The 13,322-nt window shown below is 46.1% G+C and overlaps 1 protein-coding gene across 2 annotated transcripts in view; it reads right to left on the bottom strand.

The window, feature by feature from the left end:
* LOC119160923 (uncharacterized) overlaps positions 1 to 13,322 on the bottom strand; it is a 108,293-nt gene that overhangs the window by 69,697 nt on the left and 25,274 nt on the right. For both annotated transcript variants that reach the window (XM_037413202.2, XM_075880427.1), the window contains exons 4-5: positions 8,426 to 8,482; positions 3,095 to 3,338 (exon numbers count right to left, since the gene is read on the bottom strand). In XM_037413202.2, the coding sequence (XP_037269099.2) occupies positions 3,095 to 3,338; positions 8,426 to 8,482 (301 nt within the window). The remainder of the gene's footprint in view (positions 1 to 3,094; positions 3,339 to 8,425; positions 8,483 to 13,322) is intronic.

The following is a 13,322-nucleotide window of genomic DNA, read 5'->3' as shown; positions in this document are numbered from 1 at the left end:
GAGATTTTGGGCATGTGCGGTTGATTTGTAACAGTCAGCGCTTGTTTGACATTCGCACTCTTAGCAAACGAAACCCGCATGGTCGATGAATACGCGCTATTCAGCATTGTGAGTGCGGCCTCGTCTGTTATAAAATTACAACGCTTTGATGAGGGTTCAACATCGGTAATGGTAGCAAGTACAGCTGTTGAAAAATTGTTTTGTTGTCAGTGCAGCACGAAGAACCATTGCTGACCAGAAAGCATCATGGCTCTGAAAAAGGAAGTTCACCTAAACACGACGCTATGCCGTTTGTTTTTTCAAGTTAACCAAATAATTCAGGAACGTTGGCCGTTAACATTGCATATCTAGCTAAAGGCTTATCACCACGTCGAGCCTCACCAGAAAAGTATTTTGTACCCATCAGAGTTGTTAAATTGATGTGCACGCGTGATGGTGCAGAATTGACTCGAGTCACTGAATATACATGGTTGTTTCTTTAGATGTTCTTGTTTTTTGCCATTAAACAAAAAATTTCACTGAACGACATAACCAGCCATGCGCCGTACTATGAGAAGCGAGCAAGCTTGACACAGTGATGAGTCCGTATATGGGAATAATTAAATAACAGTGATTTATTAAAGTGGAGCTGTGGGCTCATCACGCACAGTTGCGAGCCCCGTCAGCTAGCTCGTGCCTCTGCTGCACACACGATGCTGCGGCATTTGCGGCAATGTGCTCTCTCTTCATTAATAGCCTCTCTCTCATATATATATATATATATATATATATATATATATATATATATATATATATATATATATATATATATATATATATATATATATATATATAAACAATGAAGTGCTAACATAGGACCCGGAAGTAAAAGTTCAAAAAAATCAAGCACGTAGGAAAAATTGTTTTGTAAAGGACTGACGTTTCGGCCGCGAAGGCCGGTCCCGCGGCCGAAACCTCAGTCCTTTACAAAACAATTTTTCCTACGTGCTTGATTTTTTTGAACTATATATATATATATAGCCACTTGGCCGCTAGTTATGGCGAGCGCTAGCCATAGCTGCCCGCGAGAATGGAAGACGATGTTCTGGGGCAGCGCGTGCTCTGGCTAGTTGTTTATTATTGAAGGAGCCATCTTGCCAGTTTTCGGTGCGTCTCCCCACCGGCTCAGTTCTTTCTAGTTGAAGACCTTTTGTAGCACGTGGCAACTGGTGGACGTGCGGGGTGACCCCCAGCCGATGTTCCAAACGCCTCCACGTAGCCCTGTATCTGCAGTGACAACACCTGTCCACCGCTCAAGCCGAAGACTCTGAGGACTACCTCCCGAGCGTGCACCTCTTCCCGAGATGACGTCTATCACACCCCCGAACGCTACGGAAGGCGCTGCAGCCTCCAACGCACAGGAAAGCGCTGCAGCCACGCATCATACTCTAAGGAAGCCACGTGTGCCGAAGGTGTTCCATGGTTCCGTCTTGGAGGATGTCGAAGACTGGCTGGCCCAGTCCGAACGGGTTTCAGATTACAATGGTTGTATCGACTTCGACAAAATGAGGAACGTGTATTTCAGCTTGGAGGACGGCGCTAGTACTTGGTACGAAAACCGTTGGCCTTGTATATATATATATATATATATATATATATATATATATATATATATATATATATATATATATATATATATATATATATATATATATACTCAAACACGTAAATGCGCTTGGAACACGCACACGGAACGACAAAATAAACCTATTTTACATTATTACGAATGTCATAATCAAGCAGTTCCTTACCAAACAATGCAAACTTAAGTCTAACACAAGGAATCTTGTTTTTTGAGCAACATGGCCGAACGCGCAGCGTCCGGTATTCCCAGGTAATTTTCACTCTGCTATGTACTGCGCATTGGTATAGTCAGAAAAAATACACTTGCGTAAAAAGCGGTCCCTCGCACTGATTAGCGGCCGAGCAAAAAGGGCCCGAAAACACTGCTAAATGGCGTACCTATGCTCGGTTCTACTCGTTAATAAACACATCCAATAGCCACCCCAGGAAAACCACTAAGACCCGAATTCGGCATCAACGCTTTTTTTTTTTCAAATAAAAATTTTCTTTGATTTGTGCACTTCTTAATGTAGCCTTTACATTGTGTCCTGCTGAGGACGTTTAGGCGCTACCACAACAATCAGTAAGGTCTGACTACACAGTGTTGTCTTTCTGCTTCTGTTTTGGAGCAATGGTGCACATTAATATCTCTAGATGTACACGTAGTCAATTTGTGGGAGCAATCGTGTGTATCTTAGGGATAATGACACTCGCTTTCAGAGCAAAAGAGTGCAGGCTGAAATGCCACCATCGGAAAGAAAAAAAATTCTTGTTTTATTTTGCTATGCTGAAGACATCATTGGTCTGACTAGCCGCTCATGGCACTAGAAGCAGCACAGTACCCTACGGTAGCCTCCACTCCTTACGTAAGTATGTTTCTCTAAGGTATAGTGGTTAGCGTACGCGATAGCTGATACAATAGTCACCAGTTCAAATCCTGTGTATTTCTCAGGGATTTTCTGTAGTTTACGTCTGCATGTGCTTTGTGTATTGATGTTGTTTGTCGTCAAATGCGTATGTCTACCTACAAATTTTCAGTACTTCAACCAGAAATTGTAATAAATTGATCTTTAGCGAGAAGGAGAAACTGTTGGCTCCGTCAGGAGCAACAGCTCGTCTCTACGCAGTCGCCGTTAAATCGTGTAATAAATCAGTTCCTCCCGTAAAGGGGTAAAACTTACTCCTTGAGATTTTGTCCCTCACAAGTGCGGAGCACTGACAGATTGCAAGCTGGCAGTTGCTCCCGAAAGGATGAATTGTTCAGGTTGTCACCGTGCCCACCACCACGCGTTATAATTTGGGGAGTAAGGGTTGTTGGAATGCAGTGACGCACAAAAAAGAGACGAACCACATACACCTTTCCGCCCTTTGCGGCTTAGAGTGCAGGTATTTATGCAGCTATCTATATTGCTATAAATATCTTTCGACAGCTCTAAGTATTGAAGTCATTCTAATATTGGCTGCAACAAAATATACGTTTGCGTTTTGGTACCTTTGTTGCATCGAAAGGTGAATGAGTGGCTCTACTTGAGGAAAGCCCAGCTTGTTCAGCAGTGGTTGAACAATGACCTTCATCAGTCCGTATTGAAGCGATGGTTACCCGAGTGCTTTGCAGGTTCGCAACCACATTTGGGGGTGACTGGGATGCTTCCGCCAGTGGGAGACGCTCCCTACCGACTGATCCAGCTTCAGCCAACGATTCAGCCAGCTGGGTTATTATGCAGCGAAAAATGCGCCTGTAAAGAAACATTCATTATTAAAACGGACTGCCTAAAAGGGTTCCTTGTGATTAGTAGCATACACCTTACAAAGGAGAGATTTCTGGCTAAAGAATTACTGATGTGAAGCTCAACTACATCTTTCATTAAATGGCTTTGCCAGGTAGGCACGAGTTTTAAAAACGACATTCCGCCACGAACTACTGTGTCTGCTGCATAGTCATGAATCTGTACGAGACGCATAACTAACATCTATCTGTAAGCCCGTCAATGGAGCCCTGCGCATGCATATTGTGTAAATAATCCCGAATCTTTCGTATACTTTTTTTATACATTTCGGGAAGCTTCTAGCATAAGAAAATATATATTATTATACATTTAGATAACGTCAACCGTACTTTATGTGTATTAGTCCAGCGAAATACTCTAGGTGTCGCTGCAACAGGTCTTCATGTTGTTACAGGGAGTATTTATTAAGCAGTTATCAGTCAGCGCTGATCAAGATAATACTGCACAGAATGCTCACGTTCGCAGGTCAACAGGGTACCTCAGACTGTCTCACAACAAGATTTCCATACCCATGACAATACCCCGGCCTGTAAAGCACCGTCTCGGTGCTTCAAAGGCTACAGTAAAGATTTCAAGGGCGTGACACTGTTGCAGGGTTTCACACGGAATATATGCACTATGGCGGTTCTTGGTGTCGCCGTCGAGTTGGTTGTCAGGAATATCTCATAGGTGACAGGTGTCACCTTGGTGCACGACTCGGTAGGACCCGACGTATTGTGATAAGAGCTTCTCGCTGAGGTCAACACAATCAGAAGGAAGCCCTAGCAGAATGAGAGCGTGTGGAGAAAATCAGCATCCGTGAGTCGACTTAGTGGAGGAACATTTGTGTAGCCTCGGATAATGAGAACCAGGTGCGCGCTACCGTGCGTGCAATGAGAGAACGTGTGATTGCACCTTGAGCATTTAAAGTGATGGATGTTAGGTCAAGCGGAACCAGGGTATAGAAAAGTAATTAAGAGTCACGGTCAGAGAAAAGATAAATGGGTGAATAGCCGGCAGTTTAACGGCCCGATGTGTTATAGGCGAAGGGGACGAATGGGAGGGTAATGTCCCAACCGGCATGGTTGTCATAATAGTACATGGAAAGCATATCTGACAGCGAGTGGCTGTGGCGTCCGGCAAGTCCGTCAGTTTGAGGGTGATAAGTGCAAAAGCTGTGACGAGGAGCAGAAGATCGCAGTAGGTCGTCAACGACACGATAGAGAAAGCAGCGACCACGGTCTATCGGTAGGTGGCGAGGAGCGTAATATTGGAGTATGAGGTCGTATAAGAGAAAGTCGGCAACGTGTGTCACGCAGCTGGTTTCTAGCGTTCGAGGGATTGCACTGTGTAGCTTAATCCGTGGCTACTGCAACCATTTTTTCCTGTTGCCGAAATTAGAAAGGGACCTAGAAAAAGGTTAATCCGACTTCATAAAACGGCTGGGTTGCGATTTTATCAGGCTGATGTCGACTAGCCGGGGCAGTGTAAGGTTTATTTAGGCACTGGTAGATGTCACAAGCTGCAACGTAGCAATAAGCGGAACGGTAAAGGCCCCTCCAGAAATACCATCTTCGAACGCGGTCATCGGTTCGGGAGATGCCTAATTGTACGGAAGTTGCAGTATCGTCAAATTGTTCCAGGGCATTCTTACAAATACTATGTGGGATGACAAGCAAAAGTTCTGCGCCCTCTATATGTAAGTTGTGGTGATATCGAAAATTGCTTCGCGGCGAGAACATGCTGAGTCAATAAGGTCAGGCAGGACCAGCTTTAAGGCGGTCAATGACGATGAATAATTACGGATCACGCCATTGTTCATCGGAGACTTGTAAGAAGTCAGTGCTGGCGAAAATGGTGGCGTTGCTTTTACATTCGGTGCACGTAAGTTGATCGAAAGGTTTGCGGGATAAACAGTCGGTATCACTGTAGCACCTTTCCATATTTGTACAGTGTCGTCCACTAATAGCGTGAACACGGCTTGGCGTGGCCATGCTACGCGCAGCACCAGTGTGCTGGCGTGGCCACGCATTGAAGCGTCGCGAGTTATGCGCACACGGATACACGGGAGCTACTTGACATCGTCGGCTACATTGCTTGAGTGCGCCTTTCCGTAGTAGCCAAGCGCCAGTCTCGCTTGTCTGTAGCAAAGCGGCACGCTCGTGTGCGCCTGCGCCACTTGGACTCGATGTGTGGCCGCGCCAGCTGCACTGGCGCTATGCAGAGCGCCGCCACGCTGGGCCGTATTTACGCTAACTCCTTAATGGTGGCGTACAGACACGCCACTGTACACCACCAAGAATGTCTACTCTTGGAATCATAATGCCCAACAACCGAGTCTTCCAGTAGGGTTCCAGTAGGGTGTTGACCGTGAGCACAGCGCACGATAGTGTGTGCCATAGGCTGACCACATAAAACCGCATAAGAAAGAGTACGTTATGCATCCAAAAGTTACAGGGGCGTTACACAACCCAAAAGGCGCATGGCCTTAAGATGGTAAAGATCACCGGGCGTAATGAATGCTTTCGCTTTGTGGTCGTGGTCATCCGTAGAAAATTGCCAGTATCCGGGTCGATGATCGACTGACGAGAAAAACTGGGCACCCCTGAGGTAGTCGAGTGTGTCGTTGAATCGATGCAAAGGATAGATGTTCTAGGTTATTCGGTTGCGATGGCAATGGTCGACGCAAAAGTGCGAGCTGTTGTCCTTTTTCACTAGCACCACAGGTGATGTCCGAGGACTAGATGAAGCCTCTATGACGTCTTTTTCGAACATTTTCTCCACTTAGTTCTGGATAACTTGGCACTCAGTGTGATACACATGGTAAGGGCATTTGTTAATGAGATTGGCGTGCCCGGTGTTGATGTGGTGGGCTGCGACGCTTTTGCGGGCCACAGAGCAGTCCTCTGCCGAAGACACCGCAGGGTGCTTCAACTTGAAAAAGTAGCAGATCATTAGAGATCATTTTGTCTTGAATTGCCGTATTTTAAGTAATATAACACGTTTGGCGACAGCCCTTGCGTCAGGGATAAAACGAAAATTCGTACATTCCTCCAGAGTTGATACTTATGCTGGGGAAATGCCTTGAAGTACTTGGGTTGATTAAAGAGTGCGGGAGTGGCATTTCTATTGCCTTGACATTATTCGCGTACATTGTGAAATACATTAAACAGATGCACAAGAATTGTGTACATTCTGAGAAACGAAAAAGTCACTTCAACATATCCTGCGGATTTCTTAGAGGACAGCGCCGTCAATGAAGGAAGCATTTAAAAACTGCCCAATATTTTATATTCGTCTAAAATAGTGCCTTTATTTACACCTCTTATCTTAAGCGCAAAAAGAATTGTGGAAGCACGCTTGTTCAGCGTTTCTTGAATATATTCGAATCTCGATTCCTCTAATATTCAGGACAAATTGAAGCAGGCAGCCAAAAGCAATAAAAAGTGACACTGCTTTGTCAGCATTTTGCATCGTGCCACATTACGGCGAATTCACTATCATCGACATATGAATACCTATAAGAGCCGCCAGGCTTTATGTTTTATATACCAATTCTTTGTTAATCCACCGAAAGCCTTCAAATCTCGAAATCATTCATATAAAAACTATAGAGGTTTAGCAGGCGAGAATGCCACGCTATTCGTTAAACGCTGAGGCAAGCGTTCCCAGGCTACCGCATTGTTCATACTGATATTTTTGTAGCGCTCACCTCTGCAACCATCCTATGAAATGTTCCATTTGGTGACAAGTTTTTCTGTTATTACGAAAACTGGAATATCGTAAACCTGATAGCGAAGAGATGGACATTATTAAAGAAACGGGAACATGCATACTAATGTTGTTACTCTTTTCGCAATTTGCCTTAACTGTCAAAATGGCAATTATATGCTTAGTGCATCCAACGACACCCCCGTAAAACCTTGCTGGACTTTTGAAAAAGACTGTATTCAGTTAATAATCGTTACACTTGTTATTGTTCATTACTAAGCCAGTTTTCTTAAAGAATTTTCGAACATATTGATGCGCAATAACTCATTCGTTAGGATCAGCGCTTCCCAGTCTCATTCGCGCCCTTCTTCAGTTGAACTTCGTGAATTTCTGCTTGACCAATAAGTGCAAAGTCACGGGCTGAAGATATACTGAACAAGAGCGATGAGAAACCGGGACCGAGTAAGTACCTAAGCGTGAAGACGAAATCGCAATTCATTTTAATTGTAGGGGAAACACTAGGCTTTTAAAGAGGTGGAACCATGCGTACTTGTACGTTCTACGCGCCGCCATGGTGGTCTAGTGGCTAACGTACTCGGCTGCTCACTCGCAGGTCGCGGGATCAAATCCCGGCGGCGGCGGCTGCATTTTCGATGGCGGCGGAAACGCTGTAGGCCCCTGTGCTCAGATTTGGGTGCACCTTGAAGAACCCCAGGTGGTCGAAATTTGCGGAGCCCTCCACTACGGCGTCTCTCATAAACATATGATGGTTTTGGGACGTTGAACCCCACATATCGAAGATCAATCAATGAGCCGTACGTTCTACGTTAAAGGGAGCTCATCGAGGTATTCAGTGCAGGAAATTTGAAAAATGGGACGATGGAGAATTTTTTGTATTGTTTTTCAGCAGCGACCACATTGTGATTCAAAAAAATTCACGAATAACTCCTAATAGAGACTCGAGTGGGCTTACGGCAGATTTGAATGGGCAAAGAAGCCCAATTGTTCATAAAATGTTTGAAATACAGTTACCAAGGTGCACGAAACGTTCAAGCCATATCGACGCAGTGGAGTCTAACAAAAGAGTGGAGTGCTCTCGGGCCACCTAGTCTGCCGCTCGGGACAAGCGGCTTCTTCCTCGAGCGCAGAAATCTTACACACGTTTAGGAAGGGAGCGGCGCTTAAAAACCCCCCGTCTTATACGCAAAAGTGGTCAACTACCGTGCCTCTCCAACTCGGGTCCGTTTGGACTCGCATTGCTTAACACAACACCGGCCAGCGAAACACAGAAACATTGCTTCAACCGCGACAGTTACGCCATCCATGGATGCGTCTTATTTGCTTACCGGATGATGGCATGAAGACACTCGTCTGTCACCAAACCCAGGCCCAAAACAGCTCCACTGTTGGAGAAAAAGAGAAATACGCACCACTGTGAAGCTGCTGTCATGCCCTACATGCAGAAAACGCCCCACGGTGAAAAGAGTGTGGCTACTCGTTTCGATGCGAAAATTGTATTTGCTGCGGCAAATAATTTAAACAACGAATTCAGCTAAACCGAAACAAACTTAGCAGCCAACGCAAAATGGTTAAAGGCAAAACGCTTTCAGTTGATTTCTAAAATACGTAGGAAAAAACACTTTTCTTAGAATTTCGAAAAGGGTGCCTCTATATGCATATTTCACACATTATCAGGTGGCTGAAATTCCGAAAGCAAGCACAAAGTGAAAACGCACCCTAGCGCAAGATCATCATATGCGCTCTGTCCTTGCGGCCTATATATATTTGAAAAAGAAAAGACTTTCATACATCAAATGTTGATGATTGTATAGAGTAAGCTGTGTATAGAATATTGTCAGGCAACTTCTAAGGCAGCCCGAAGACCCTGTGCGCCTTCATATTCACACTTCGTCTTCGCAGCGCGTCGATTCGAGCAGTTCCATCTCCTAGTTTCATCGCGACTTTTGTTTGTCATTCTTGTTAATTAGCTTGAATTTTGGGGTAAATAAGGTCATGAGCAATCGTAGATTCCGCGGCAAATCTTACTGTTGTCATGTTAATGGGAATAAAAGCCACTGACGTACTGAGGTGCTAATAGCTGAACCAGCAAGCTCTTCCTCAGTGAACGTCTCGGCCTTTTCAGAGTCCTTCGAGGTGATGCACGTGCATTTTGAGAACGGGTACACTCCAATAGACATGAAAATTACTTGTGCTGCAAATATACCGAATGCCGCGTGAGAATGGCCTGCCGTAAGCGTTGAGTTATTTGGAATGAAGTCGCAGTCTTTGCTGTATTTGTTTAGGTTCAGACTTAAAAACTTCCACATTGAATATTATTTATGCATTTAATGGTGCCAGCATTATTATGCATTTAATGGTGCAGCCAAAATTTTGAAATAGTTAGGGCTGAAATCTCGCCAAACTACAGCTAGCTTGTTGGAAAATGTTGACCCCATTCGACGATGCACTGCGAGTACAGCTGCTTGACATCTCACAAAAGAAGCCACACAAACATTCCGAGAGGCTCTTTAGTGAAAACTTAACCTTGGCAATGAATAGCGAACTTTTGGGTACAAAATGAAATAGTCTAACAATGTTTAAGACAAATGTTGGGTTTTCAGCGGTTTGCTAACTTCAAACTTAATTATTTTAAAACCACATTTTAATACTTCGGTACTATTACTTCTTCTGTAATTCAAGATAACCACGGATGATTATTTGTTACTTGCATTCTGCATAAATACGCACATACACTGAAACAGAATCGAAGTTCCGCACTTTACAGTTTTTGTGTTACCAACTTCTACAGTAGCTGGTTAAGGCAAAAATTATGTTGTAGTCTTAAAAAGTTTCACAAAGATGCTAGTTCTGCACCGACTATTGAATGTCTGCTTCAGTTAAAGGAGCAGTAAATGATCTATAGATAACGGGAATATCCCTTTCTAAAGACTAAGACAACGTTTCACCAAAAAAAAAAAAAAACGCCAGGCTTCCGCGGAAGGCGAACCACAGTCGCAGCCAAAGCTAGAATTGCGGCCTTTCAGAGCCTTTTCTAAGCACTTATTGAGTAACTGTTTACAGAACACTTGCTTGATGCCCACTACTACATTAAAGGGGTCGTAAAACGCTCGCTCTAAAGCGACAATGCGAAGCCACCGGCGTCTACACGCACTAACTAGGTGACGTCATCATAAGTAATGCTTGGCCAATCGAGGAACGCAGAACTCTAGGGTACTTGCGATTGCGTGAAACCTGGACACCCATAAGCGTCTTTGCCATACGAAATCGGCACTACCTTGAACTCTGGCGTCATATTAAGCAGCGTTCTTGTGGGACGCGGATCACGTATGGTAGACGCCGATGAGCGCCTCTTCCGCGTGCTCGATATGCCATATTGTCACGTTAAAGAGACAGGAGACGTTTTTAAGGCGTCCTCACAAAAGTCCGAAGAGCGGTCGGCTCAGCGCAGCCAAAAACAGAACAATGGCACGAGGGGAACTGCCACTTCGTCTGCCTCTTTTGCGCTGGCAGATCAAGCGCGCGGCACTGCCCCTCCTCCCTGAAGAGCATCGCCTCGATGCTAAACGAAGCGTGTATCGTAAAAAAAAAACATTGTCACAGTGTGTGGTACGGTTTTAACCGCACCACGTGCACAATCTCGGGTCGTAGCTGTCGGCGTCGGGGTGGTTGGCTTCCGTCCGGAAGGACTTCGTAATTGACGTCGCTCACTTGTCGTAGCACTTTGTACGGGCCAAAATACCGACTGAGAAGCTTCTCAGAGAGACCTTTGCAGCGCACAGGGGTCCAAACCAACACCTGGTCACCTGGTTTATAATCGACTTGTCTGTGGCAGCGGTTGTAGCGCTGTGCATCGACGCCTTGTTGTTTCTTGATGTTTACGCGGGCTAGTTGACGTGCTTCCTCGGCTCGTTGCACGAAACACTCAGCATCTTCGTCGAGATTCTCGATGTTGTCAATGTCGCATGGGAGCATTGCGTCCAACATCGTCTGAACGTCCCGACCGTATAGAAGACGAAACGGAGTGAATCGTGTGGTCTCTTGCGTAGCGGTATTATACGCGAATGTTACGTAAGGCAGTATTTCATCCCACGTCTTGTGCTGTACGTCTATGTACATAGACAGCATATCAGTCATCGTTTTGTTAAGCCGCTCGGTCAGTCCATTTGTCTGAGGGTGATACGCTGTTGTCTTGCGATGCGTGGAGTAACTTAACTGAAAAACTTGTTCAAGGAGCCTTGCTGTAAACGCTGTTCCTCGGTCTGTGATGACACAGGATGGAGCACCGTGGCGTAATACAATTCTCTCGATGAAAAACTGAGCAACTTCACAAGCCGTGCTTTTAGGAAGCGCCTTAGTTTCAGCATAGCGGGTTAGATAATCTGTAGCGACGATTATCCACTTGTTGCCGGAAGATGACAAGGGAAACGGACCCAGGAGGTCCATGCCGACTTGATCGAAGGGTGTTCTGGGTGGCTCGATAGGGTGAAGTAATCCCGCAGGCTTAACAGATGGGGATTTTCGGCGCTGGCATTCGCGGCAGGCTTGAACGTACTGTTTAACGCAAGCGGCAAGTTTCGGCCAGTAGTAAGACTTTCGTACCCTAGCGATGGTTCGGGTGATGCCCAGATGGCCCGATGGAGGCTCGTTGTGGCAGGCAAATAGAATTTCCTCACGCAGCTCTGCGGGGACGACCAACAGGTAAGTTTTGTTGCTGGCGGCTGCGTTCTTCTTGTACAACACGCCCTGTCGTAAGCAGAAGGATGACAATCCGCGAGTTATATGCTGGGGCAGTGATACGTTGCGGCCCTCTAGATGTTCAATGATAGGTCGCAATTGAGCATCTGCTCGCTGCCGTAAAGCCAAGTCTGTTACGCTTACGGAGCCAAGGAAAGGGCAGTCCTCTTCGAAGCTCTGAGCGGCAGGCTCAACTGGCGCGCGTGACAACGTGTCCGCATCTTCGTGTGCACGACCGGACTTGTACACGATAGTAACGTCGTACTCCTGCAGACGTAGGCTCCACCTTGCCAGTCGTCCGGAGGGGTCTCTGAGGTTCGCAAGCCAGCACAGCGAGTGATGATCCGTCACTACTCTGAATGGACGGCCGTAAAGGTAAGGTCGAAACTTAGCAATTGCCCACACGACAGCAAGGCACTCCTTCTCCGTGGTACTGTAGTTTGACTCCGGGCGTGTTAGGGTTCGGCTTGCGTAGGCGATAACCTTTTCAATTCCCTCCTGCCGTTGGACGAGTACCGCGCCCAGACCGACGTTACTGGCGTCGGTATGAATTTCTGTTTCGGCTTCCTCGTCGAAATGTCCAAGAACAGGTGGTGATGCCAGGCGAAGCCGAAGCTCTGTGAATGCTGATTCTTGTTCAGCACTCCAAACGAACGGCGTATCGTCTCTAGTGAGTCTAGTTAATGGTTCGGCAATTTTCGAAAAATTGCCTATAAAGCGCCGGTAGTACGCGCATAGACCAAGAAACCGCCGTACACTTTTCTTATCGGCAGGAGTCGGGAAGGCTGCGACAGCGGCGGTTTTCTCAGGGTCAGGACGGACGCCTTCTGCGCTTACGACATGTCCAAGGAACTTTAGTTCTTCGTAACCGAAATGGCATTTTTGCGGCTTTAACGTAAGGTTAGCCGTCCGAATCGCCTCAAGTACTTGTCGTAGTCGCTTCAGATGTTCGGAGAAGCTGGTTGAAAACACGACCACATCATCCAAGTACACAAGGCAGCTTTGCCATTTTAAGTCAGTCAACACAGTGTCCATCATGCGTTGGAAGGTAGCTGGCGCAGAGCAGAGTCCGAACGGTAGCACCCGAAATTCGTAGAGGCCATCCGGCGTGACAAAGGCGGTTTTTTCGCGGTCGCGCTCATCAACCTCAATTTGCCAGTAGCCACTCTTTAAATCCAGGGAAGAAAAATACTTCGCTCGTCGTAGTCGGTCAAGCGAGTCATCAATACGCGGCAGCGGATAAACATCTTTTTTTGTGACGTTGTTGAGCTTTCTGTAATCTACACAGAAGCGAAGCGTACCGTCCTTCTTCTTAACCAGAACGACCGGTGAGGACCAGGGACTGTTCGAAGGCTGGATAACGCCGTCGTCGATCATTTCTTTCACTTGCTGCTTGATAGCTGCGCGTTCTGTCGGCGAGACGCGGTATGGCTGTTGGTGAATAGGTCTTGCGTCGTCGTAAGTGATTATCCTGTGCTGTGTAATTGG

The sequence above is a fragment of the Rhipicephalus microplus genome, chromosome X (assembly GCF_043290135.1).
Source record: "Rhipicephalus microplus isolate Deutch F79 chromosome X, USDA_Rmic, whole genome shotgun sequence".
Classification (NCBI taxonomy): domain Eukaryota; kingdom Metazoa; phylum Arthropoda; class Arachnida; order Ixodida; family Ixodidae; genus Rhipicephalus; species Rhipicephalus microplus.
The sequence above is the reverse complement of the archived record's forward strand: the minus strand, read 5'-3'. Positions and strand labels throughout refer to the sequence as shown.